Consider the following 27,118-nt stretch of genomic DNA (forward strand, 5'->3'; position numbering starts at 1 on the left):
CTCCAAAACAGTTTCTTCCCAGCCAACCTGCTGCAAATGTACCTGGTAGGCAGAGGATGGGATGAACTCAAATGCGTGCAGTTAAGGGGTATGGACGCAACTCTCTTTAACTTGCACCCGTTGTCCCTTTGAGACAGCACGCAGGCCCCTCAGGGTGGCCAGAGCCACACCATGTGAGTGCCACGAGGCCCTCAGCTCCATGCGGGGAGGAGTGGGAATGACACGGTGACACCGAGAAGGCTAAAGCGCGCCTGGAAGCCTGTGCTGAGAGCACGGCAGGACCGGCGTGGAGCTCCACGCAAAGCACTGCAAGAGTTAAGACGAGGTGGGGCCGTTTCCCTTCTCTCACGGAGCACATCATAACTGCCGTGGGTTTCATTGCTTTCCCAAGCAATTGTCCGCAGCTCCTCTGGGAGGGTCTCATAGCTGGCAGGGCGCTGGGTAGCACAGCAGCTCCTCGTGTGCTGAGACCCTGCGGCATTACACAACGGCCATTTTGCTTCTGCAGCTTCTTCCGAGTGCATGTGGGCAACGTGGGACACAGACAAAATGGTTTCCATGGCAACTTGCACTTCAGAGATGCCAGTGAGAAAATTTGCGTTGGGGGAAAAAAAATTCTGCTTCAACTCACGTTGCAAGCAAGCACAGAGGTGGGCTGCAGCAATACCCTAGAAATGGCTGATGTAAAAATATCTCTGGTTATTTTTCTTCTGCAGTGCTCAGCCTGCTCCCTTCGTGGCTGGCGTACCATGGGCTGGCTGGTGGCGTTTGCCCCATTACAAAGCAACACCCGGTCGCTCTTTGCAAGCCCTTTGTTTTTTCCAAAAAGCCCAAAGTGGCAGCTCTGGGGAGCAATGTGCCGTTCTGGCCACCTCGCCCCTCTGGCCCTGGAATGGGAGAGGCAGGGTCCAGGAGTGAAACTCAGTCCCTTTCAGCCATGGAGCTGGACTGTCCTCCAGCTGTTGGCCACTAGCTGCTGTGCCTCCTTTTCCCTTGGGGAGGCTAATGGTAGCCTAGGGGCAGGTAGAGAAAGAGAACCCCGAGAAAGCTCCTCAGCAGACAAATCTTAAGGTCACATCCCGGAGTACTGTGGTGAATTTAATGGAGGAAGATGGCCGTTTGCCCTGTGAGCTAATGTCTGGAAGGGTGGTGGCTCTGTCTGGAGGGACAGAGTGAAGCCAAGGGACCAGGCTGAGCATCTGCTCAACGTCTCTGCCCATGGGGTGTGTTGGTCAAGGGGGGGTTCTGCCGCACGGACCCTGACGGTATGAAAACCATCGCAGGCAGCTCTCCCCGGCCAGGGGAGGGGAAGCGTGGTGTTCAGAGATGCTGCATAACTGGGACTATTTGTTCTGGAGAACAACTCCTGAAGACCTCGGGTTACCCCAGTCTGGTGTGATTACGCCTGGGGAAGCCCCTGCTTGACCCAGTATCTGGCGCGATTACGCCTGCCAGGGCAAGGGCGATGCCGAATGGGCAGCCCAGGTGAAACGGACGGAGCGGGGCCCCCGGGAGCCGCTCTCCGCTGCGGCCGGAGGCTCAGCCCCGGGCGAGCTCCGCACCCCCGCACCAGCCGCCCTCCCCAGCGCTGCGGGACCCAGACCCCCGCTCCCGCGGGGTCCAGCACTGCGGGCAGCAGCCCCCCGGGGCGCGGGGGGGGGGTCTGTGCGTCCAACCGACCCCGCACCGGCGCCCGGCGGGGCGGGGCGCTGCCGCAGCGCCCGGGGCGGCCGGGGGTCCCCGCCGCGCTCCGCCGGGGGCCGGGGGCGGGCCGGGGGGAGGGCGCTGCGGCAGCGCGGGGCCGGCGGAGCGGGAGGAGCCGGCGGAGCGGGAGGAGCGGCGCGGAGCGGGCGGTTCAGCACCGGGGAGAGCGCCCCGAGCCGCGCCGGGCCGGGCCGGGCCGGGCCCCGCGGGGGGCCGCGCTGAGCGGGGCGGGCGGCCCCTCTGCGGCGGGGCGGGGGCCCGGCGGGCTCCGGGCCGCCCGTGGATGAGCACCATGCGGCTGCTGCTGCTCGCCCTGCTCTTCTCCTCCTCCTTCGCCCGCGCCGGCTGCGACCCCAAGATCGTCAACATCGGCGCGGTGCTGAGCACCAAGAAGCACGAACAGATCTTCCGCGAAGCGGTGAACCAGGCCAACAAGCGGCACGGCACCTGGAAGCTCCAGCTCAACGCCACCTCGGTCACGCACAAGCCCAACGCCATCCAGATGGCCCTCTCCGTCTGCGAGGACCTCATCTCCAGCCAGGTACCCCGGGCCGGCGACTCCCCCCGCCGCCGCCGCCGCCGCCGCCGGGCCCCCCCACCCCGTCCCCGGAGGGCGCCGAGCCGCGGCCGCTGCGACCCCGGCCCCGCGGTGCCCCCCGGCCGCCCCCGGCGCCGGGGCGGGCAGAGCCGGGGCGAGCGGGGTCCTGCCCCGGGGCCCCGGGCCCCGCTGCCCGCATTGCAGCCTTTATGTAAGCGCGGCCGGGCTGCACGCACCCCCCCCCCCGGGCCCCGCACACCCCCCGGGCACCCGCGGGCCCCCGCACACCCCCCGGGCACCCACGGGCCCCCGCACACCCCTCGGGCACACACGGGCTCACACACGCACCCCGGGCACACACAGACAGAGCGGGCGTGCAGGCATGGCCACCCAACCCCACGCGTGCAGACAGCAACATGCATGTACGCATACACGGCGCACAGACACGCACCGCCGTGGGCGCACGCGGGCACACGCAGAGCTACATGTGGACGTGCTGTGTGCACGCATGGGCATCCACGCGCTGGGGAGATGGGGAGCGCCATGCGTGCACACACGCTGCGCACTCACGTATCGCTGTGGGAATGCCCATGGGCCGCGCTGCATGCACACGCACACGCTATAGGCACACATGCATCGCTGTGCAAACACGGGCACACGCAGAGAACTCTGCATGTCCACACTCGTACCAGTGTTCAGACACACTGGTGCACACACATTATGCCACATGCATACACGCTTCCGTCTGCACACATGAGCACACGCTGCAGTGGGTGCACACACACACAGCCACACAAACACACCCCACTGTGTGCAGTACACACATGCACATACGCTGCTTCACACCCCCAGGTCACACGCTGTGTGTGGCTGTGCACCACCGCCACACCCCCCCCCCCACCGCACACAGCACCAGGGCCCCCCCAGCACCACACAACGCGTGCAGTGGGCACACAAGCACACCCACTGCCATGCACACACAGGAGGCACAGGCACACAGCAACAGAGACTGCAGACACGTAGATGCAGCACGCACACACCCGCACAGACGCAGAGAGCTGTGGGCACACACACAGCGCATGCTGTGCATGCACGCCTGCACACACAAGCACAGCGTGCGCCTCCCTCCTGTCTACATGGGTCGCTCAGCACACACAAGGGAGCAGGCCGACTCTGCAGCGGTGGTGGGTGCAGCCTGGGTGCCCTGGGTGCCCTGGGCAGCCTGTGGCCAGGCCCCCCCATCTCCCCTGCGTGTGCTCTGCGTGCTGAGCCCAGCTAACCAGCCCCGTTCCCCACTCGGGGCCATCAGGCGGGCAGGTACAAACCCACCTCCACCTCAAACGCACCCGTGCATATGCAAAAGGTGCACACGGACCCATGCATAGGTGCAAACGCACACACAAATTGTACGAACGCCCGCACCACAGGGACTCACATGCACCAACACGCACACGTATGCGCACGCAGGCACACACAAAGCCAGGGAGAGGGGAGGGAGCTGGAGGGGCCAGAGGTGCACAGTGGAGCAGAGCTGACACGTTCGCAGCTCAGCTTCCCAATGTGGAGATGGAGGACGGCTGGAGGCATCCCTGGGGATGCTGGCAGAGCCGGGCAGGAAGCGCAGTGCAGGCTGTAAAAGATACCCGCTGCCCGGCAGGGAGCAGGGAGAGGGCTCGGTCGGGTCCCTCGCTGAGCCGAGGTGCCGTTTAAGCAACCTGGCTGATGGATGCCTGTGTCCGTGCCACCTCTAAGCCTTGTCCCCATGGCAGACCCCACGGAGCCCCAGGCCGGTGCAGGGTTGCAGGCACTGGCACGTCCCTGCGTGAGCTGTGGGATGGGGGGGGGCGGCTAAGCCGGGGTGCAGAAGGGGCTGCGGGTGCTGGGGGTTAGGGTGCTGGCGTGGCCATGCTGTCCCAACATGCAGGGGTTCTCCTGGCCCCACAGCCCCAGCGTGGGGCACAGCCACCCTCTGTCCTCGCTCGCTGGCGCTGTGCCCAAGCAGGGGGCTGCGAGGCAGAGGAGGGGCTGGGAGCCCGCGCATGCAAAATGGCTCCTGTCGGTCAGCTGCTGTGCGGCACGGCGCAGCCCTCGCCCCCACGCAGCCCCCTGCCTCTCCCCCAGTGCGTGGTCCTGCCCCAAGGCCCATGCCCCAGCCCGGCTGGGTGCAGGTCCTCGCCCACCCCTCACGTCAGCACGGCACCGGGCACCTCTGCGCAGGGCACTCCCCAGGTGACCTCCCCAGCCCCTGCCCCAATAATTCCTCCCTTCTCCCATACCAGGGTCTCCAACCCCTGCCCCAGCTTGCTCTGCACCCTCAGCTTGCTCCCACCCAACGCCAGGCGGGATCTTCTCTTCTCCCCACCCCACTGGGTCTCCAGGTCCCCTTCCCCAGGCATGCTTCATCCTCCCCTCCCATCCGAGCAAGCTGTCCCTCCAGCCCGGGCGCAGGGCACCTCCCGGGGCTCGGGCAGATGCTTGGAGGAGGAAGAAGTGTTATTTGCTCCCAGACATCAAAGTCCTCGTACTGGAGACCTGTCACCAGCTGGGGACATTCCTTGTGCTGTGAAAGGGCATTAGTGTAACAAAGGATCCCCCAGGGATTACCCAGCTCCTTCCTCTCTATTTGACACAAAATAGCATCCTGCTGGAGACCAAAATCCCAGCCCTGTAATAACAGCAGGATCTTGCCGAGATCCTCCTTCCCCATTTCGGTATAACCCATCGCCCCGGCGTGCTGCAGGCAGATCCCGGCTCCTGCCCCCCCAGCTTTCTCATTTCTCTGCGTGCTGAGGGCCAGATGGCTGATTTGCTCCATGGCTCTGCGCTCCTTCTCCTGCCCGGAGTCCCAGCTGACCACTTTGTTTGTAATAGTCCTCGGAGGGGAATTACAACCGAGTATTAAATGTGTGGTTAAAGAAATCGCATTACACACTGTGACTGTAAGGGAGATGTTTCCCTTTAATCTGTAATCCATGAAAGTTATTAGTTTAGCGAGCGGAGCGGCTAGCCACGGCATTTCCATTAAGATATAACCCTGAGCAGACCCATCACCTCCGCGCCGGCTGCAGCCCGAGCCGCGGCACAGCCCTCGCTTCGCTGTTCCCGATGATTTGAATGCCGTTACCGTGTTAACGTGGGGCTGTTTGATGTTGCAGAAAAGAAAAGGAAAATAATCACACTCGATGGCCGATGTGCTCCCGTGAAATAATGTTTGTGTCATGTATCCTGTCCTACAGGTCTATGCAATATTAGTTAGTCACCCTCCTGCTCCCAACGATCACCTAACACCAACACCCGTATCATACACAGCTGGCTTCTACAGGATCCCTGTCATTGGTCTGACAACACGCATGTCTATATATTCTGATAAGGTAACTGCTGCATGTTTCTAGTCTAGTACCTCATACATGTGGTGTAAATCAAGAGTGCCCGTCAGGAGGGTTAATGATGTCTACACTACCCTGCCTATCTATGTGTCTGTCTGTCCGTCCATCCTCTCCAGTTAAACCTGCAGCTCCCTCGCTCTCGCTCCCGCATTCCCCGGTACATTATTTTTTCGCAGCTGCCAGTGTTGACCTACATAGTGCTGGATGATTTCTGCAGTGTTTCTCTGCCAGGCTGCTGGGCTCGCTGCTCTTCAGCCACGGCAAAATGCACAAACTGCCCTGCTCGCTAGTGACAGCCGGGGGGTCCTGGGTGCTCCCCGGGTGCGGGGGGACCGGTGGAGGGGCAGGAGCATCCTAGTGGAGCCAGTGCATCGGGCAGGAGCTCTCTGGGGCTTGAAGGTTGTTCGGTTGCGTTCACTTCTCTGGGTTTATGTGATATTGGTAGGGGTGATAATAGAATTGACTAACAACTTATCCCGAGGCTTTAAATGATGTTCAGTCTGGCCAGCATTCAAGACAGAGGTTCAGATTCCAGTGTCTCAAACCACTGTCTGCTCTCCCTGTGGAAACACGGAGACTTTCAGGCTGGATGAGGTCCTGCTGGGGGGAAGGGGGGCTGGGGGCAATGCCCTGGCCTGGGCCATGAGATGCTGCCATGGCCGGCTCTCCCACCGGCCGCTCAGCTCACAACCCATCTTGCAAACACGTTTTGTGATTAGCAAAGGCAAAAGGAGGAGCTGAGCAGAGCCAGGCAGACCACACGCCATTGCAGCCCTGGTGGAGGTTTTCATCCAGGTGCACAAGGTTAGTGTGTGAGATCGGGCCTGTTTCGAAGCACGAATGCTTGGAACATGTGAATATTCACAAATGCAAATGTTCAGTGCAAAAATAGTCACTCCTCCTACATGCTAAATGAAGTCAAATTTCAGGAGGGAGGAGCAGAGGCTCCCAGAGATGCAGCCCACAGGACTGCTTGGCTGGAGCAGCAGCAGGTCTGGGCATCTCCCACCCAGCAAAACCATGGTAGGGCAACCAGCAAGCCAAGGCCACGGCAGTGACAGCAGCAGTGGCTGCCAGGGACTGGGGACCTGCACGCCCTGGCAGGGTCTGGTCAGGCACTGTTAGAAGGACAACGATGGTAACAGAGCTGGCAGACGGAGGGAGAGGGCAGGCAGCAGGTAGGAAATGTGCAGGGGGAATTTGGTTCATGCTGCCATGGGGAGGAGATAGGTCTGATCAGCAATGTCACCGAGAGGGACCTTGTCACAGTGCACACGATGGCAGGGAGAGGGGACCGTGTATGGGTCATCAGCCGGTGACTGAGGGTGAAGTCTGATGAGACTTCATCTCAGCAGAGCCGTGCTCACCGAAGCAAATTGGCGGCATTTTCCACGGCATGGCCTTGTGCTGAATTTGCGTGCTAACCCTGAGGGGGGCAGGAGCTTCCCTTGCAGACTCTGCTTCAGCCATGTTTTTTCCTATTTAAAACATGTTTTCTGCTAAAGCGGCTCATAAAAATCACCCGGCTCACTTCAGAGCCGGAGGAGCGACCCACTGCGGCAGTGGCGACCCACTGCAGTGGAGGGAGATGCTCCCCACTGAATATTTGGGGGTGTTGGGCAGGTCAAGGGCTGTGGGGTGCACTCGCCTGGCAGGGACTCGGCAGGGAGGCCACACTGCCTGCACCGGGCACGTCTCACCCCTCCGAGCACTCTTGCCTGGCTGGCCTCTTGCTCGGACTCCTGCTCACCCAGATAGCTGGGAGCTTGAGGACTTTGAGCTCTCTGCAGAGTTGCAGGCAGGAGATGGGGCAAAGGCAGGGACTGGGTGGGTAGAGGAGCAAGGACGTTGAAAAGTGGACTGGCGGGAGCTGGAGGGGACAGCAAAGGTGGGAGTGGAGTGGGGGACAGCAGAGCAAAGGAGTGCGAAGGCATGGGACAGCGCGGTGCAAGGCTCTGCACTCCCCGTGCAGGACAGGCTGGCTGGTGCGACACAGGGACATTCAGCTGTTCCCTTTTTGGCTTCCACTGATCAGCTTGTCTTTTTTTTTTTTAATTCAGGAAATTATATCTTTGAGCTTAGTTTCTATGGAAACAAGCTTGTAAGATCACTTTGTGTGTATGCCCCTGATTGGTTTTGAAGGCATCAGCCAATTTTAGCTAAATTTCACAGGGGGTTGAAGTCTCAGAGTTAATTATGGTCCTCCCAAGGTTAAGCTGCTAGGGAGAGGAAAGGCGTGGGCCTCGGCACGGACAGGTTTGCCCAGTACCTTTTGATGCTCTTGGAGCATCTCCAGTCGAGCATAGTGGTCCATGAGCTGTAGCCAGTCTTTCAACAAAGATACCCGAGGGAAGCAAGCTTTATTGCTCCCAGTATTCAAAGAACTATTTGTTCTAGAAATGCTATTATAGCTATCAAGCTGAGCACTCTGGCTTGGCAGCCTTTGTTTGGCCTCCTTGTGCGTACATCTTAGGAAAGATGTTTTATGAAACCTGTTTCTTCACTGAGATCCTCACGTCATTCAGCACAGTCCTGCCTGGACGGCGAGGGGGTCTCTGAAATCCCGATCACCTCTGGGCGAGGTGAGCAGGGAACGGCAGGAGGAGAGGGGAGGGTCTCACGGTAAAGGCAGCAGAGCGGTACCCATTGCTGTGGTGTCCGTCACTGTGGAGAGCCCTTCGTGGACTCCTCATGGACTGAGCACTGCAAAAATCATTCTCTGACCTTCTCATGCTGGGGCCCCTGAACGGACAGGCTGGACTATGGCTTTAGTGCTTCTGTTCCCCATGTGTCATTGGGGGTATTATATCTCCTTAACACCTCAGCTGAAAAAATGAGATGACATTGACGTCTTGACAATATGAGAAATATGAAATAACACTGAGAGCATGAGAGTGAAGCTTGTGGGGAAATGCACAGCTCAAGAGCCGGGAAGGTCTGGTACCGTTCATCACCACCATGTGGGAGCACACCTACGTGATGGGGATGAAGGGACATGGAAATGGATGAAGGGAGATGGATGAAGGGAGATGGAAAATGAAGTTTAGTCATTCTGCGCTTGGAGGGCCATTTCAATGTCCAGCACCTGGCCCTGGTAGTTGAAACGAGGTCTGTCTCTCTCTTTTTCTCTCTCTCTCCAGCCTGAGCTTGTAGATGGCTTTTCCCTTGGTCCCTTGTCTCAGTATAACCACTCCATGCCCTCCCAGGGGTTACCGCTCACTGAGATGAGTATTTTTCTTTATTACTGGTCTCACTGGCAACCAGCGCTCAGCAGAAATGGTGTTAGTCAGCGTGGGAAGCTGCACTGAAAGCAGGGAGAAAAGCGACTTCCCTCGACTGAGGTCAGGGTCAGGACTCCTTCACTGGCACCTGCAAGAAGCAACTGGAGAGGCTGGTTAATGTCACGCAGAGACATTTGCCCCGGGAACGGGTCTCACAGCCACCGGCGAGCAGCACAGCCGTCACAGGGCCAGCCTGCAGTGTGTCAGAGCAGATGAGGGGCTCTGCGCACTGCAGCCTGCACCGATGGCAGTGCTGGAGCCCACTCATCCCAGCGGAGGAGAGCTCTTCACAGGCTCTCAGGATTCAAGCTGGGAGGAGGACAGAGCAGCACTACCACTCCACAAGGCAGCTTCTGCAGTGCCGGGCCATTCCCCAGAGGATACCAAGTCCTTTCCTCCAGGCACTGCAGGGGAAAGGCAGACGATGCATTTGCGCCTGAGCTTTCCATACGTCTGCCCCCACTAAAATCCCTCCCAGCACACACCTCAGCTATTGCAGAGTTCTCTCAGCTCCCTCCCACGTCCGCAGCTATCACGCGGGGCAGTGGGCAGGCTGCTTTCTGGTGGGGCTCAGAGACGTGTGCTGGCTGGCGGGCAGGCTGAGCAGAGCAGGGGGCAGAGCAGCCCGGGCTCCTTCCATGGAGACACTGGCCAAGGCTTCTTTTCTGTACCCAGCTGATGATTTTTGCTAAGTTATCAGGAACTTATATCGGGATCTCTGTCAATCTCCTCGAAACTGCCCAGACAGCTCAGTCTTGGGGCGCATTGCTAAAAGGGGGACTGACCACATTATTTCCCTAAGTAATGAAAAAAAAGCACAGCATTTCCTCAAGCCTGTAGGAAAAATTAGTCTACCAGCCATGGACTGTGAGCTGTGATGAGCTCTTAGGCAGACAGAGGTAAAGAAGACAGGAACCCTTTCACTCCTGGACCTGTATGTGGTCCTTATATGGACACACTTGCACTGCCTGCTGGCCCCACAGCCATGCCTGCACACTCCCTATACATGTGCACATCCCCTATGCACGCAGACTCCATCGACAGGCACCCACGCGTGCACCCTCCCCCAGACATGGCACGGCCACGTGCAGACTCTTCGTGCGCAGCTATTCAAGCACCCGAGCACGTTCCCTACATGGGTACATGCACACACGTGCTTTCTGCGTGTATATGCCCACATTTATGCATACACAGAGTCCTTGCTTGCACACGTGCATACACACACACGTGATCTACTCAAATTCAGCTCCTCTTCATACATACTCATCTCAACAAAGTCCGTACCACTAATAATTTGTGATTCCTGAGAGACCGGACCCAGCTCATGTCCCCAGCCTCATAACCACACTCATCCCCAGTGCGTTTAGGCTCCAGCCCTGTGGGTTTCTGCTGAGCTGAATCCATGTGGAAGCCTGGATTCAGACCCAACCTGTATTTACTTACCTTTCGCAGACATAGAACAGGGCTGAGCAGTCAGGTTTTGGTGGGAGATAGGAGGGGATATTGCAGAAAGCTGCTCCTCGGCTCGGGTCTGCTGAGCGATTCCCACGCTCACATCCCAGCCCTCCCGGCAGGCAGCAGACACACTCGGAGGACAGCAAATGATGTGAATCCTGCAAAACATCTTACAAGGCAAACTGCTGATTTGTAATTAGGAGCATTTTTGCTGTGTGCCTGATGTGAGGGGAGCGGGCTATGACCTGTGACAGCTCAGAGTTAAAGCACTCGTAGTGGTACTTCAGCGACAGTGTGACGAGTGGTGCAGCCGAAATGGGTGACAGCTGTCTCATGGAGGCTGTGTTAAAATGTCAGGTCTTTATAACAGTTATTTGCCTAAAAAAGGGCTTACTATGATGCCAAAATCATTGCATCCACATACTTTGCAGTACAGCTCCATGTGCCCGTGCCCATGGCCGGGCAAGCTCTGTGCTGGGTTCACAGGGATTTGCCAGAGTCCTGTCACTGCCTATGCTGTGATGTGGGTTATCAAATCACACAAAACCTGATTCCAGACTGCCTCTGCCCATCACGAGTTGGACTCGTTAACCTTTTGAGGGGACTTTACTTTCATTTTTCTGCCAACCTTTGGGCCCTGCAGAGAAGTTCAGGAGTCCCAGGTGCTTCACAAGCTGAGAGCAGAATGTGAGTGCTCATCCTGAAATCTAGACTTGGCAGTTGTAATTAGTTATTCTTCATTATCCTATTTAAAAACTACCATTCTGTAATCCAAGAGCTGAGATACCATCACAGCAAGTCCATGACCCTTTTGACACCACCTCAGAATGCAAATTTGCCTAAACTGTTAAACCAAATTGCTCTCCAACAACTTTGCATTAAAATTTGTTCATCTGAACCTAGTGACATGTATTTACAACACTTAAGAAAGCCACAATCAGTTTAAACAGCATTTTTGCAAGCTAATTGGGAAACTAGAGAATAACTTGATGCAATATATTGAAATTTCAAAGATGTTTTCATTTCAAAAAAGGACTGAAATAATTTTAAGTTAGATTTTTGATCTTTTTTAGCCTGTATTTTTCTGATTTTTTTTTTTTTTTTGCTATTAGCTATTTTGTTCTTTTTTGATTTCTCTTCTGATTTTTTTTCCCATTCCCATTTTTCCATTGCCATGGATTTCCTTAAAGCAATTAAAAATGTAAGGGATTAAAACCTAAAAATGCTCAGCCCCATCTTGTGTGCCCCTGGCCCGAGCTGTGGAACTGGACCTGGCAATACCTGGGCATCTCTGCTGAGTCCAAGGAGAGCCTGAGCACGGTGTTGGTGTGGAGACCATAGTTGTCCTTCCACTGCTTGTCCTTATGGGGTTTCTTCCCGATCCCGTTGATTAGTCCTGGGCTTGTGGGGTGAGCTGCATATCTCCTGCTCTTCGTGTAATTGGGACTGTTTGTATCAGTCACACAAAACTGCAGCTGAGACGCTTATTACAGCTCTCCTGGTTCGTTTCCTTCTTCGATTAAACTTCCGCAGCTCTTCTCTTCAGTAATTAGGAAATGTTTCCAGTACTTTGGTATTTTTGCTGCTGCCTCCCTCATTTCTGTGTTTTGGGCCAGGGCAGCAGAACGGACACGTTGTCCCACTGCAGAGAGACCTGACCATGACAGGGGTTTTGTGGTGTTTCCTATACATTGCACGGTTTGATTTGACTTTATCATCGTGCTGAGTGTGAGGAAAAGGCATTATCTGGTCTGTCTGTCCCTCCTGTGCGGGTCCATGGTGGACATGATGCCCTTTCTCTTCCAGAGTGAATTACTTTGGCCCATTCAAGACATTTCTGACCCATGCTGGGTCAGGTCCCTGGATGAGCAGGTCTGGACAAGCCCTGTTTGGTTCAGAGGGCAATCTCAGCCTTAAAAAAGAAATATTATGGTGCTTTCCATTTTGTCCTCTCCTGTTCAGACTTCTGCCTCCCTCCAGCACGTAGCTGGTTTGTCAAGTAGCATCCATGCTGAGTGCAAGCACTTTCATTTTCTAATATTTGACTCTAGGGCCTTTTGCATTTTTTGAAACCCCTCTGTCAGCTACAGCTTTTGGTCCAGTTGCTCCCCAAAGAGTGCTGTACTTAATTAGGCTGGAATTGCTATTGCTCAATCATCCAACCATAATGAAGTCTTTAACCAAATCAGATAGGTTAGCTGGGGCATGAGTCCAGAGCTGCCTCCTGTGTGCTGCTGCAGAACAAGCTGACCTAGAAACAGCCAAACAGCATATTATAAAACGGCTTTTCTGAACTTCTCCATGACAAAAACCTAATATATACCTGCCGCTGCTCCTTGTCACTCTCTGAAGGGAATTCGTTTTCTTTTTGATGTCCCTTGCTCAGTAATATTTTCAGAAAGTCAAGAGGAAAGGCTATATTTGCACTGAATGTTGCTGACAGTTCGTTGCTGGACAGGCTTTTCTTCACCACAGACCACAAAGCAAAAAACCCTCTCCCATGTGCTGGATTAACCACAGAGAGCTATGAAATTGTAGCCAGGGTTTGCTTCTCAGCCAGAAGAAAGGAGTGCAGGTCCCAGAGGCTAGCTCAAGGCGTGCAACCCAGAGGTCTACCAAAAATTGCTGTTCTGCCTCTTTGGCCTTGTGATCCCAGCCCTGTCCCTGCAAACCTGCCCGGTCCCCGAGACGCACCCTGGCCAATGACCCAACCAGTCTATGTTTAGCTCTTGTTCTTCCTTGCAGAGCATCCACCTGTCCTTTTTGCGCACAGTCCCACCATACTCTCACCAGGCCAACGTCTGGTTTGAGATGATGAGAGTCTTCAACTGGAATCACGTCATTCTGATAGTCAGTGACGACCACGAAGGTCGTGCTGCACAAAAGAAGCTGGAGACCCTCTTGGAGGAGAGAGAGTCCAAGGTCAGTTCCTGAACATTGTCTTGTACTTTGTTTAAGCAACAACAACAAAACTAAAAGTCTCGGGCTGTTGTATGTATGTAGATTTCTGTATGTAAAACACCTTTTCTTTCCATTGTAACATGGCTAACATGCTTAAAGCATCAACAGTGTCTGACTAGTACCTGACAGAACTTTGTACTTTATTCATTTCACTTGCTTTGCCATGGTCAAAATCTCCTACATGTAAATCGACTACAAAATGAAGGGAAGGATAACCTGGAGCTCTGCAAATGCCTCGCCCAAGATTCCCACCTAAGGAGAGGACCAGTCGCTCAGCTTAGGGAAGCACCTGCCCCATTACAGCCACCCAGGGGCCAGGCAGACCCAGCAGTGCCAAACCAACCCCGAAAAGCAGCTTCTGAATTGGCTAACCGGAGCTCACCTTAGTGGCTTAGGAGGGGCAAGGGCAGCCGGCGCATTGATGCACGGAGGTATAATGCACCCTCTCTATAAAGCTGTCAGCTCTGCAGCTGCAGGCTGACGCCCCGTTCCCATCTCCATTGAAGCACATGCCAAACGCTGCTTTCCTGACACCCCATGCTGTTACAAGAAGGCGGTTGCGGCTGGCGGGAGCAGCTTTATCGAGGAGGTGCACTGCACCTGCACTCAGGGCCACGCAGGGGAGCAGGGAGGGAGGCAGGGGAGGTCCCCGAGCCTGCTAGAAATTCAGAAGGACTACCATAGACCTGCTGCCATTGAGTAAAAGGACCAAGCAAGTGATCAAGCCAAGCAGGGAAGGAGAACACAGGGAGCTGTTCAGATGAAGTGGTTCAAAGGCCGGCGCCTGTCTGGAAAGCGAGGAACCACCTCCTGCCACACGAGGTGAAGTCCCAGCACATCTTCTTGCCCACAGGGTGAGGTCCCCTTCGGGTGGGCAGAGTCCAAGCCCATCTCCAAGTCTCCAGCAGCATCAGGGCAGGCACCTGTTCCCGGCTGCTCCCTCCTGGGTCACAGGCAGGAACCACAACCTGCTCTTCTCCAGCCCCACCAGCAGCCGCTGGACATTTGGCAGTTGGCTGTTGAGGAGATGTGGCTGTAGACACTTCTTGTGCTTGGAGTTGGCAGCTGAGCTGAGAGACCAGCGAGAGCAGCCTGCCACTGCTCTTCATCACCTCTTGTCAAGCCACTGGAGGAACAACTGGTGCAGGGGTGCGGGCTGGCACAAGCCACACTGACCAACAGGCTTTTGTTTTTGGCAGTGATTTCCAAGAAGTTTCATCCTTGCTGCATCCTGGGCCATCGTGAGACACTGGTATGCCACCAACCATGGTGGGATCCTCCTGCCTCCAAAGGCAGCTTCCTGCTGGGTGACAGTGGGCCAGTATTTCTCTCCAAAGTCTCTTCCCAGCACAGTGTCCCTCACCCAGGGAGACCTGTGGAAAGGTTGTTCCCACTGTCAGTCTGTCATCCCCTTCCTTGCACTTTTTGATTTCCACCTTCTGTTTTCCTGCAGATCACATGCATCCCCTTTTGCTGCTCCCTCTCATGCCTCCACCCCCTGCTGATTAAATGCTCCCAGGCACAGGGTGTATTTCTTCTTCAACCTGCCCATCCTACAGGATAGCCTTTGAGACATGGGGCTTGAAAGATGGGGGAGAAAGGGTCTGTCCTCAGATCTGCCCCCCATTTGCACTGCATCTCTGACATGTCTTGGTGCCTCCTGGCAGCCATTGGGCTACTGCAAATGCCTTGGCCATCCTCCAGACTGGGGCATATACTCTGTGATGGTAGGCCACCTTGTCTTCCCTTTGGGATGTGCCACAGCATCTTGTTTCTTTTTCCTTGAGGAGCTTGCTCTAGTCAAACTGGCTGGTCTGACTGGTCTGGAAGGTAGATAACCCCCATCAGGGCTTTCCCCTCTTCCTCAATCTCTTCTGCAAATTGTTATTCTAATCACTGGTGTGCTAACTCTCTTCATGCTGCGAAGTGGTACCCTGGACCCCTCCCCAACCTCCTCAAGGCCAGCCTGGGCCATGGGGAGGGAGCAGGCGGGAGACCTGCTCTTGACCTCTTCAAGGCTTGGATCACAGCCCCCGAGGACCTGGGCTGGGTCAGAGGCTCACCTGCCCACCTGAGCTCTTGGATCTGAGCATGGCTTGTCCCCTGGCGTCTGTGCCAGCGCTGGGGGTCACTCAGGCACCACTGCATGGATTTGCACTTCAGGCAGGTATTCAGAGCCCAGCGCTTGGGCCAGGCTGGCCAGCCCCGGCGCACCCCACGTGCTAGCCTTGTCTTAGGTCCGCCTGCAGTAATGCTCAGCCTGGAGCTGCTGCTTCATCCCAGTACAACTCTGCTCATTCATCTGGGCAGGCCCACCGTTGCACCAGCGCTGCTCGGGTTCAGGGGGAAATGCCAGATGCTGTGAAAATCAGAGTTTGTCCAAGTCAGAGGCGGCAGGTCCCCGGTGCGCTGACTCCCTTCCTCTGGGACAGTGGTGTTCATGAAAGTGGTAATTTTTTGAGTGAATGCTGAAGAACATGGTGGAAAGTGACTTTTGAATTTGTGGGTCTCTGCGTGGGCTGAGGAGCAGGGAAGTGCTGCAGGACCACACAGGAAAAGTGGAAAGAGAGGAGACATTACCGGTCTAGTTCTGGCAATAGAGATGGGGACAAGGGGACACAGAGGTTATCAGGTGCCATTGGGTCCAGCTTTGCTGCACCCAGGACTCTGCTTCACTTTGCTGACCAGCTTGGGTCAGGGCACCAGCCCATCCTGGGCACACGGGGTGATTCGTGGCTGGAGGCTGCAAGAGGGATGACCAAGTTTCCAGCTAAATTGATGATGCCTGAGGAAAAGTGGCCAATGTCTCTTCACTGGAGAACATTCATGCTGTCCTGCTGCTGTGGCTCTGCTCTCCCTGGAGGCAGTTGTTACCCCAGGTCTCACTGCGGTCTGAGCAGACTCTAAGAAGCCATTGCAGAAATCCCTGCCGTGGACATCATCAGAAGTGAACTCAGACCTGGGCTCCGAGCACATTTTGCCTCCTCAGATACTTTTCCTTACAAGGACCCAACTTCTTTGATCAATGAAAAACCTGCCAGGCTGTGTTCAAGGAGAAGAAAGGAAAGATCACACAGCTGCACAAAAAGGAAACCTGGCAAAATGTCCTGCCGAAGACTGGTCTGAGTGCTCAGGAAGAAACAAGCTATTCAATTTGGAAAGCAAGATGCAGAGATAAAACCTGGCTGCCTAAGGAACAACCTGGGAACATGAACCCTTGCATTACTGGGGTGCAAAGGGTCGGGTTCCTGGCAGGGATCAGTTGCCATTGCCATAAGGTGCTGTGAAATGGAGATTGGAATAGAGCCGTGTCCCGTACCCCATACGCACAGATAAGGGATGCCCAGCTGGGGTGGGACGGGGCCGAGAGGAAGAGGTCAGACTATGTCCCACCAAAATGCCAAGCACTATCCCACAGGCACTATCAATCAGTTTGATGTTATTGGCATGACCACAGGGGCTGCTCCCAGGAAGATCCACGGGGCTCCGTGCATGCTGCTGCAGGGTCAAGGCTTCTGAGGGCAGAGGCCGTCAGCCCTCAGCTGCCTGGAGGAGAGGAAACCTCCAGAAGTAGGTTTCATGCCCCTGGCTCCTTTGGGGCTGAGCAGAGGAAGTGGCTCAGGCAGGAGACAAGGCAGGGCGTCCGCTCTGCTCCGGTCCGTCATCTGCAGGGTCAGTGCATGCTGAGCCACTTGCCCCTAGTCCAGGTGTGATGCTCCGGCCAGCAGCATGGAGACCACCAAGCAGTGAACCCTACTAGCCACATGTAGGGCCAGGTTATGGGCACCGTGGTCTCCGGCAGCTGCACTTCCCAGGGCCACCCGTGTGCCACAGAGCCACGAGGTGCCCTCGGCCCTTCCCAGGCACCAGGTAAAAGCTGCAATGTCATCCCATGATCACCATTGCTTCATATTGCCACGCTTTGAGCCAACATGGGACGTAGCGAGCTTTTTCTTTCTCTTTTGGACAGCAACAGAGCTCCAAAAAGCTGCTCCCTCCTTGCAGGAGGTGAGAAGTTCAGCTGAGACACCTCATTTGCTGTGAACTCTCTTAGGGTGAACAGGATTGTAATGATAATAGTGACGGTAGTAATGCTAATACTATTAACTGTAACAGTTTGTGTTTATCCAGCACTTTCCGTACACAACATTTTGTCCTTTACTTCCACAGTAATTCCATGGAAATCCCACCACTTAGGCCCTTAGAGATGCATAGATTGTTTCTGAGTTTAAGATAAATATTCTTGCTGAAGAATTCCCCAGTCCCACAAGGGAAATGCAACTGCATCGCAACAGCTGTGACACTCAGGCTTGCTCTAACCGATACGGCTTTGCACCCTGACGCTCCCGTGAGAGCTGAGGCACTCTCTCCTGATAGTGGTTTTTGCGAGCTCCAGCGTTATAGAGACCCTTTAGCAAACAGTGGAGGAGGAGGTGGATGTTGGATTGCTTTACTACACGTCATTTTCAACTGTTTATAATATTCTTCTGTGTCTACATATTTTCTCTGTGCACATTATTCATCAGAGTAAAAAAAGGAACTATGAAAACCTCGACCAACTTTCCTATGACAACAAGCGAGGACCCAAGGTATATATGCATGGAAATGCACGCCGCCCACCAACCTAACTAGCAAATGAAAAATAGCCACAGCCACCAGAAAAATAAAAAAGAAAAAAAAAAAAAAGAGAAAGAGAAAAAAAGAAAAGAAAAGAAAGAAAAAAAAAAAGATCCATGACTATGTTTCTTGGTAGCACGTTTTTATGTTGAGATAGTTTGGTTTGGACTTGAGAATGGAAACGTAGCCAGCTGACCCTGGAAGGATTTCTTTTTGAAACATGCATGTGAACCAGTAATTAACTTGCAAGTTTTTTTTTTTTTTTTTGAAAAGTTGAACCAACCCCCTTTCCTCCCCAAAGGAAACGGTTCCTTGGTGTAAGTTGCTCACTTTTACTCCCAAAGGTTAACCCTGTGCAATATGTTTTTTTCATTTCCCATGTTTTTGAAAAACAACACTCGTTTGAGTTTTCAATTGCATTTCAAAGCCTTTTTCTCTTTCCTGTACAATGCACGCCTCTTTTTGGGTCTTGATTGACTTCAGTTTGCATGCACAGTGCAAAAAAAACCCAAAAAGCCAAAACCTTAAAAGAGAAAGGAAGGAAGGACAGAAAGAAAAGAAAGAAAAGAAAAGAAAAAAGAAAAAAGTAGCTGTAACCAACCTTATTTAGCAGACTTTTGTGCAGTTTAATGAATTCTCTTGACCCTTTTCTAGATAGCATGGCTCTCACAGGCAGTCCTGGGGCTCCCACACTAACCAGCTTTGCTCATACCAATCACAGGCTGAGAAAGTGCTTCAGTTTGACCCCGGAACCAAAAACGTGACATCGCTGCTGCTGGAGGCTAAGGAGCTGGAGGCTCGCGTCATCATCCTTTCTGCCAGGTAAGGCCGAGCCGTCCCTTCCCCTCCCTGCTCTGATTGCCTCACTCCCCCCTTTGCAACGCTGCCCAGCAGCGCAGTCAGTGAAGATCTGGAGCAGGTCGTCCTCTCCAGGAGCGTGGGAGAAACCCCACATAAAGCCCCATGTCCCAGGCAGGTGGTAGATGCTGTGTTGTGCGTGCTGCTGGCCAGGGAGCTTGCAATCATCGGCGTGGTTGAGATGTCTGCCTGTCCTGTGAAGTGTTAGCAGCTGCAGAAGCAGCAATAGTTACTGATGATGTACCCTGATCCACCTGTGAAGCAGAGGAGTCTTATTGCCCCTACAGATGGGGAGCAATAAGAAACGGGCCAGATTTGCAGATGCTCAGCAGTGCTGGGTGCTGTGGGATCAGATGAAGCTGAGAGAAAGGTTCCCATTGCATCAAGGAATTGCCCAGGAGAACCAGCTATCAGAGGAGGGCTGCCGGGGGTTGTGTTTTCCCTGGCTCTGCCACCCCCATGGGGTCTGATACAGGAGAAGAGGGGCCACCCGGCACCTGGAGCCACATTGCCATTCCCTTCTTCTCGTTGCAGTGAGGATGATGCAGCCACGGTGTACAGATCAGCAGCCATGCTCAATATGACGGGCTCCGGCTACGTGTGGCTGGTGGGGGAACGGGAGATATCGGGCAATGCCCTGCGTTACGCCCCTGATGGTAGGCACCCGCCGGAGGTGCCCGTCCCACTGTTGGCCAGGCTTGAAGGAGCCTGCTGGGAGCTGGGACGAGCAGCACCTGCCCTCCCAGGGACCCCTTGGGCTGGGGGAACGCGATGCCGTGGTTGTCCCACATGAGTGGAGGGTCCCACATGTTGCTCTCCACTCTCTTTGCCCGCATGGGGAGGCAGCAGCCTTGGCCATGCTGCTATGCCCCAAATCCAGCTCACCATCACCTGGGGGAAAGGCTTGGGCAAGAGGATGGGGATGGAGCATGGGGTGTCAGCAGTCCGTGTAGCTGTCCCCAGTCCCCATCCAGCAGCCAGGACGGTGCCAGTCCAGCACTGCTGCAGACTCTTGCCCTGCCTGCCCCTGCCTGAAGCTCAGACAACTCCCCCGCTGCATCTGAGGCATCCTCCGCCCCATAACCGTGTGCTTGCTGGCCCCCGAGCCCTGCGGGTGGGAGGAGCGCCGGAGCAACCAGTGTGCCCTGCTGACATGCCTTCTCCTCTCTGGTCGCGGCAGGAGTGATCGGTTTGCAGCTCATCAATGGGAAGAATGAGTCAGCCCACATCAGTGACGCTGTTGCAGTGGTGGCCCAGGCCGTGCACGACTTGTTTGAGAAGGAGAATATCACAGACCCGCCGCGGGGCTGCGTGGGCAACACCAACATCTGGAAGACGGGACCCCTTTTCAAGAGGTATTTGGGGAAGGGCCCTGCTGGAGGGAGCAGAGGACCTGCTGGGGGAGAGCTGGAAAAGGTGGGAGCATGTGGAAAAGGGCAGCGTGGTAGCTTTGTTCAGAGTATCTGTCACTAAAGCTTTGAGGCATGTGGCACAGGACTCCTTGGACTCTCCTGCATGATTCAGATGTGAGGGCTACATTTGTCCTAGAAAACTAGCCAGGACACAGGCTCAGGCACTGGATCCCAGTTTGTCCAGGCTGTTTAGGCATCATCCTGGTGCCTGGCACCAACCGGGTCCATGCAAACCCATGCTCTCCTGGGCAATGCTTCAGCAGCTGGGATCAGTGTGGGGAGAGAACAACTCTAGGAGGAAGAGATCTGGGGACCATGGAGGGATAATCTCCTCTGGTCTGGATCTTAATTCTGTGGGTGGAAGAGGGGAGAAAGGGAGTTTTCTGCCAAATCAGGGTAGGGGGATATTTCTGTCAAATGGGAGCTCAGTGCTGCGGACACGTTTCTTGCTGAACATTTCAGGGCTGCAGCATGGATCAGCATGCTGCAAGCAGGACTTGGCGGCAAGAGATCTCCATGCATGCGAGAGGCTTGCTCTCTGGTGTAGCAGATACTGGTGCTTTGGTTTTGGTTGGTGGGGTCTCAGCAGGTCAGAGCATGTGCGTGTTGGATCTCGCTGCCATGGGCGGTGTGATCAGCAGATGCTGCATGTGCTTCCCAGAACCCAATCTTTGTGCTGCGTGGGGTTTTGTGCTGTGTCACTGCAGGTGCTGGAGCCACAAGGGTCTCTTCTGCAGGCTGGATCTTGGTAAAGCAGCAGTTCCCTTTGCAGCATGGCTCCCCGTGTGGGAGGGCTGCTCTCTGCAGTGTGCAGCCTGGCAGTGGGATCTTGTGCCAGGGGTTTTTCTCTGTAGACATGGTCATGGTGTCTGTTGGATGCCCTTTCGGTAGATCTAGGCTCTGTTGAGCATGGGACCTGCAAAGCCTGGAGACTATTTTAGAAAAATTTCTGGCATCCTCTGCAGCGACACGGTCTTTGGCATGAGCTACAGAAGTAGTTCTCTACGGTGCACTGCAAGTGGCTCAGGCAGTTCTTCTGTGTCTTCACTATCGTCTTTCCAGGGTTTGGGGGGCTCGTTCTCCCCTTGGTGGTGTATGTGTGTGCCTGGGGCACTACCCAGGCTGTGATGGGCTGGTGCCAGACAGAAGCACCAGGAGCGGTGGCATGGACACAGGTCCCAAGACACCCCCAGAGGAAGGTGTCCTTGGGTGCTGTGGGACAGATCGTTCCTTAAGGGAATGGGACCGATCTGGTAGAAAACAAGGGGCAATGACAACAGATATGGTAGTGCAACATTTGGGAAACTGACTCCACCCACCAGGAGGGGATGACCACAGGGCTATGAACAGACCATAGGTAGCCTTGACTGGACTTCTATAGGGTAGTGGGCGTACGGCAGGCAACTGAGAGAAAGCATTTTCCTTTTGGATGCCTTCTTTGGTGTCCCAATGGCCACAGCAGGTTTTCTAGGTTGGCCCTGCTGTGTTTCTCTCCATAGAGTGTTGATGTCCTCCAAGTACTCGGAGGGTGTCACTGGACGGGTGGAATTCAATGAGGACGGGGACAGGAAGTTTGCCAACTACAGCATCATGAACCTGCAGAATCGGAAACTGGTCCAAGTTGGGATTTACAACGGCAGCCACGTACGTACAGGCCTGGACAGGTTGGGTAGGAGGGATGTGTGCACTGGGGTGTCTACCTATGGCCTCGTGTCTATCTCCTTCCTCTGGGATTGATTGCAGGTTTTGACCAACGACCGGAAGATTATCTGGCCAGGGGGAGAAACTGAGAAACCTCAAGGCTATCAGATGTCGACCAAGTTGAAGGTAACAGCAAATGGCATTAGGAGGTGGCAGGTCTCCTCAGCTTTCTGCATGCAGGGCTGTGACTTTATCTGCTTCCCACTTCCACTGCTGCCCCTGCAGCTGTCAGCAGCATTTGCAAACCCGTGGCACCTTCCATCTCAGAGAGGACACAGCAGAACAGCTTAGAGAAGGTACTGGAGGGTGTTCAGAGCTAGAGCACAACTTCCAGCTGAAGACAAACTAGACAGGGTGGCAGGCATCCTTTGGTTTGGAAAGAGACTGGAAAGGGGATATGAGAGGGAACAACAGAGAAGGGATGGAGGGATAAGGCGTTCACCATTACTCAGGGCTTGGGAGCCAGAGGGCACCTGGCACAGGTTTCCAGGAAATACAAGAACAGGCTCCTCTGGCCAAGGCATAGTTCAGTTCTGGAGCCTGTTGCTGCTAGACAGTGCAGAGGCCAGAAGGAAAGAGGTTCAAAAGGAGATTAAACAAGCTAGTGGAGGGTGGGTGGGCTGGTGGCTGCAATGTTGGGCTCAGGAAATCCCTGAAGAGCTGGTGACCATAAGCTGGAGGTGACACTGGGAAAAGGTCCCTCCACTCTTGCTTTGCTTCTCATGCCCTTCCCTGAATCATAGCCCAGCAGCCACTTCAGTGACTGGATCCTGGGCAGGCTAGTCTTACCGGTCTGAATCTGAATCTGAATCTGAATTCTCTCAGTGCCAGGAGGCACACAAGGCGCGAACATCGTTCTTCCACTTCGATCGGTCTGTGGCTGCGTGCTCTGGAGTCCCAAGGGCCACAGCGCAGTCTTCTGTTGGTTTTTTCCTCAGGACACGACCGATCCAGTTCCATCTCCTCCTCCTCACTTCATTACTGATTTTCTCCATCTCCGCCATTTCGGTTTTTTTGAAAGTTGATGCTCATCGTTTCTGCAACTTCTTTTTTTTTTTTTTTCCGGGAGGAGGTAGTTGGCCTCCTGCCCAACGCCCATGACTTGGAGGGCCAGTGGTTTTTCTGTCAGGGTGGCCTTCCCTTAGGCTGCGTTGGTTCATGGCACCTTCTTCAATTTTATCCGGTGCACCCTCCAGAGAGGGATCCCCTATCCACCACCCAGGGGACGCGCCTTCTAGCCGTGCAGCCCCAGCCGAAGGTGGTCTTACCGGTATGACCGTTCATTTGTCCTGCTGCCCAGGCAAGGGAAATCAAACATTCTAACCAGCAGTGAGCCCTTTCCTGCAGAGGTGGTGCAGATGCGTTGTGGTGCTGCTTTACTGAAAAGGTCCAGGGCAGGACTGAAATATCTGCATTAGCCTGGGGCAGTGTGACAGTGTCTAGAGCACCATTCAGGGCACTAATCCTGGCTATGCAGTGGCTCTCATCAGCCTACTGTTAGGGAGAGGGGTCTGAAAGGCTTTGAGGCTGAGGTGAAAGTGCCACACGAAGGAGGATGCTGATATGGCTGTTCCTTGGATGCAGGGAAAGCAAATGTTCCCCATGTCAAAGCCAGGTCCCGCTGCTGGGCTGAGCGGTCTCACGTGCTGAGATGGCAGCTGAGGAGGGCACTGCGGCATTTTGGCCGTGCTCGCATGGAGAGGGCAGCCCAGCTCCCCACCCAGCAGGACATAGCTCTGGAGGGGAACGGAGACCAGCGGGTGTTTGCGCTTCGCCCTGCAGATTGTGACAATCCACCAAGAGCCCTTTGTGTATGTGAAGCCCACGCAAGCAGACGGGACGTGCAGGGAGGAATTCACCATCAATGGAGACCCTGTGAAAAAGGTCTTTTGCACTGGACCCAACGAGACCATCCCAGGTAACTCGGTCTGGTGGTGAGCACAGCAGCTCCCCCAGCCCACCCAGCTGATGAAGACTCCTGTCTCAAGAAGGGGTCCCCAGGGAGGGTGCTCAGTCATACAGGAGGCCCAGAGGATGAGGAACAGAAAGGTGACAGCACATTCAGCCCCCAAATGCCCCCCTCGTCAGTTCAGCCCCACAGTAGTGCTGTGCTGTAACGGGGCACTGGGATTCAGGTTTTTTACCCCAACAGATGACTTTCCCGCTGTCTCTCTTCTGGGTGGGCTCCACGGCTGTTTCAGAGGATTGCATCCCATGTTTCTGTCTCCTGACATGCTCCAGTTCTCTTTGCCTTGATCTCAAGCAGAAGCGAGAACCCCAAGGCACATTAGCACCCACTGCACTGGTACTAACACCACCAGTTTCAAACCATTTTATTATGGAAAGTCTGTTTCAGGATTAGGAGTGCGCACTGGAGGTGTGAGCTGCTTAGCAATGCCAGGCTTGCCCAAATCCACCTGAAGTGCATCCCCTTGGCCCATCACACTTTCCTCCATGCACAACTCCCCCCTGCAGCCCTGAGTTGTGTCCTGGGCTGTGTTCAACCTGATGGGTTCCTGTCAGCACTCCTCCAGCACAGCCTGCGTGCACCAAGACCCTCTGTCCCCTGCAGTGCATCGGTAGCACCAACGCTCAGCCCACCTCAACTGGGACATAGCAAATGAAAGAGACCCCTTTTCCCCAGCACCCATAGATGATGGAGGCAGTGGCAGAGGGTCATCAAGGTGGATGGCCCTCCCTGAATAACGTGATTATATCTTGTATGAAACCAGAGCTGTGCAGGTGGCTGCTCTCACTGGGGACAGCCATGGATCCTGCATGGGGTCCCTGGCAAAGGGCTGCCTCCACTCGTCCCCCCATTTTCTCCCGCCCGCAGGCCGCCCCACCGTGGCACTGTGCTGCTATGGCTTCTGCATTGACCTGCTCATCCGGCTGGCCGGTGTGATGAACTTCACCTACGAAGTTCACCTGGTGGCTGATGGTAAATTTGGTACCCAAGAGCGGGTGAGTTTGGGCAGCCTGTGATATCTCTTTGCCTGTATCATGTGTTCAAACACCCCCAGGCCCTTCTCCAGGGCAGGGGTGGGGTGGGAGGGCAGTCCAGGGCCACGTGTGTCGGGGTCCTGGCTGGTGGGGGACACGTGTCAGGGCAGTGGGCTGATCCCGCGCTGGGTCTCCGGCAGGTTAACAACAGCAACAAGAAGGAGTGGAACGGGATGATGGGGGAGCTACTGAGCGGCCAAGCAGACATGATTGTGGCTCCTCTCACCATCAACAATGAGCGGGCACAGTACATTGAGTTCTCCAAGCCCTTCAAGTACCAGGGCCTCACCATCCTTGTGAAGAAGGTATGGGCTGGGCTGGGATGCTTTGTAGAACAGGGGAGGTGCCCCTTGCTCCCCAGCTTGCAGACACGTGCCATGCCTGCACCATGCCCAGCTCCCCCAGCTGCTGCCCCTTGCCCACCCTGGGGCAGCTGCCGCAAATCCCAGCCTTTGCTGTGGGGTGCCAGCCTCTGGGTTGCTGGTTTTAATGCTGGGTCTTGTCTCAGCCACCCTGAGCCCTCCTGTGTAGCAGAGCAGGAGGAGCTTGGAGCAGGGCTGGGGCCCTTGTGAGTCCAGCCAGGCGGGCAAGGTGCAGGCATGATGGGTGCCAGCGCTGTTCACCTCTCTCCTCTGTGCTAGGAAATCCCCCGCAGCACCTTGGACTCATTCATGCAGCCTTTCCAGAGCACGCTTTGGCTGCTGGTGGGGCTGTCTGTGCATGTGGTGGCAGTGATGCTGTACCTCTTAGACCGATTCAGGTGAGTGCGCTTTGGGTCACCCAAGGGCTGGAGGGGACAGGAAGGTGCTCCTGGGAACCGTCCCCTGGGTCCCCGCAGTATCTAGCTCAGGCACAGCCCTGCAGCCCTTCAGGAGGCTCTTGCAGGAGCTAAACCCGCTTTCCTTGCCCCACCAGCCCTATGCTGAGGCTCCTGGCCTCTCTGGCTTCTGCTAAGCTGAGAGATATGGATATGTGGGATACTCGGCACCTGGATATGTGGGAACACATCTGTCAGACCAGGTGCCGTGCCGATGCCTGACCAAGGGGATTGTCACCTCCTGGGCTCTGAGTTAGTCCCCTTCCTTCACCCAAGTCAGCTTGGTTAATCTGCAGTGAGCCCTCTGTGTTGCAGTGGGAGAGGCTGGAGATGGCCAGCATCAGATGATCTTTCTGGCCCAGAGAGAAGCGTAATGGAACTAGTACCAGTGTGAGCTGGACAAGGTTGCAGATCAGCAGAGGGGACATGCAAGGCAGTGGGACATCAGGGGTGAAGAGCTGTTTGGGGGACAGGCACAGTCTGTAGGGATGAGTGATGTAGGGCTACATCAGGACACAGCAGAGAGGCCTGGGAACCAGGCTAAGGGATATAAGAAGAGCTCTCTCTTATTTTCCAGCCCATTTGGCCGGTTCAAAGTGAACAGCGAGGAGGAAGAGGAAGATGCCCTGACCCTCTCCTCGGCCATGTGGTTCTCCTGGGGAGTACTGCTGAACTCCGGCATCGGAGAAGGTGTGTTGCAGGACGCAGCAGGACTGCTCTGCCCTGCGGCCCTGGCCCTGAGCTGGGGGGCACACCGGGGTGGGGGAGAAGCTCATGCCCTCTTCCACTGCCTCCTTTCTGTGGCAGAACGGGAATGGGTACAGCCCTTGTTCCCTGAGCCTTCCCTGGAATGGGCTGGTGGGGAATTCGGTGGTGCTGGGGGTGTGGCACTACCTTTGCGGACCATCCTGCCACCCCTCACCGTCAGTGATGGGAAACGGGTCCTTCTTGGGCTGCTTCTCCTACCCATCTGCTCAGGGTGAGACACATCATGCCCTGGAAGGAGGCATGGGTTTTTCTTGGTGTGGGCAGTGCAGGAGCTCCTGGCACGGCTGTCGGCAGAGCAGATAGATGGGGCGCATCTGCAGCTGCCATTGGTCTCATGTGGGACGGCTGAGCCCAGAGAGTGGTGGTGAATGGAGTCAAATCCAGTTGGCAGCCGGTCACGAGTGGTGTTCCCCAGGGCTCAGTACTGGGGCCAGTCCTGTTCAATATCTTCATTGATGATCTGGATGAGGGGATCGAGTGCACCCTCAGTAAGTTTGCAGATGACACCAAGTTGGGTGGAAATGTCGATCTGCGGGAGGGTAGGGAGGCCCTACAGAGGGACCTGGATAGACTGGACCAATGGGCCGGGGCCAACTGCATGAGATCCAACAAGGCTC

At 55.3% G+C, this 27,118-nt stretch overlaps 1 protein-coding gene across 4 annotated transcripts in view; it reads left to right on the forward strand.

Moving 5' to 3' along the window:
* Positions 1 to 1,987: 1,987 nt before the first annotated feature.
* The window catches only part of GRIN1 (glutamate ionotropic receptor NMDA type subunit 1), a gene marked incomplete at both ends in the record, with an annotated part of 39,735 nt that continues 14,604 nt past the window's right edge, over positions 1,988 to 27,118 (forward strand). For 2 of the 4 annotated variants that reach the window (XM_082327299.1, XM_082327300.1), the window contains 14 exons: positions 1,988 to 2,245; positions 5,479 to 5,613; positions 13,110 to 13,286; positions 17,852 to 17,914; positions 18,664 to 18,764; positions 19,335 to 19,456; positions 19,981 to 20,155; positions 21,712 to 21,856; positions 21,956 to 22,039; positions 23,696 to 23,831; positions 24,750 to 24,877; positions 25,057 to 25,221; positions 25,558 to 25,676; positions 26,311 to 26,423. In XM_082327299.1, coding sequence (XP_082183425.1) covers positions 1,988 to 2,245; positions 5,479 to 5,613; positions 13,110 to 13,286; positions 17,852 to 17,914; positions 18,664 to 18,764; positions 19,335 to 19,456; positions 19,981 to 20,155; positions 21,712 to 21,856; positions 21,956 to 22,039; positions 23,696 to 23,831; positions 24,750 to 24,877; positions 25,057 to 25,221; positions 25,558 to 25,676; positions 26,311 to 26,423 — 1,921 coding nt within the window. The remainder of the gene's footprint in view (positions 2,246 to 5,478; positions 5,614 to 13,109; positions 13,287 to 17,851; positions 17,915 to 18,663; positions 18,765 to 19,334; positions 19,457 to 19,980; positions 20,156 to 21,711; positions 21,857 to 21,955; positions 22,040 to 23,695; positions 23,832 to 24,749; positions 24,878 to 25,056; positions 25,222 to 25,557; positions 25,677 to 26,310; positions 26,424 to 27,118) is intronic. The other 2 variants (XM_082327301.1, XM_082327298.1) reach the window with 1 other exon arrangement.

The sequence above is a fragment of the Platalea leucorodia genome (assembly GCF_965183815.1).
Source record: "Platalea leucorodia genome assembly, chromosome: 15".
In the NCBI taxonomy this organism is placed as follows: domain Eukaryota; kingdom Metazoa; phylum Chordata; class Aves; order Pelecaniformes; family Threskiornithidae; genus Platalea; species Platalea leucorodia.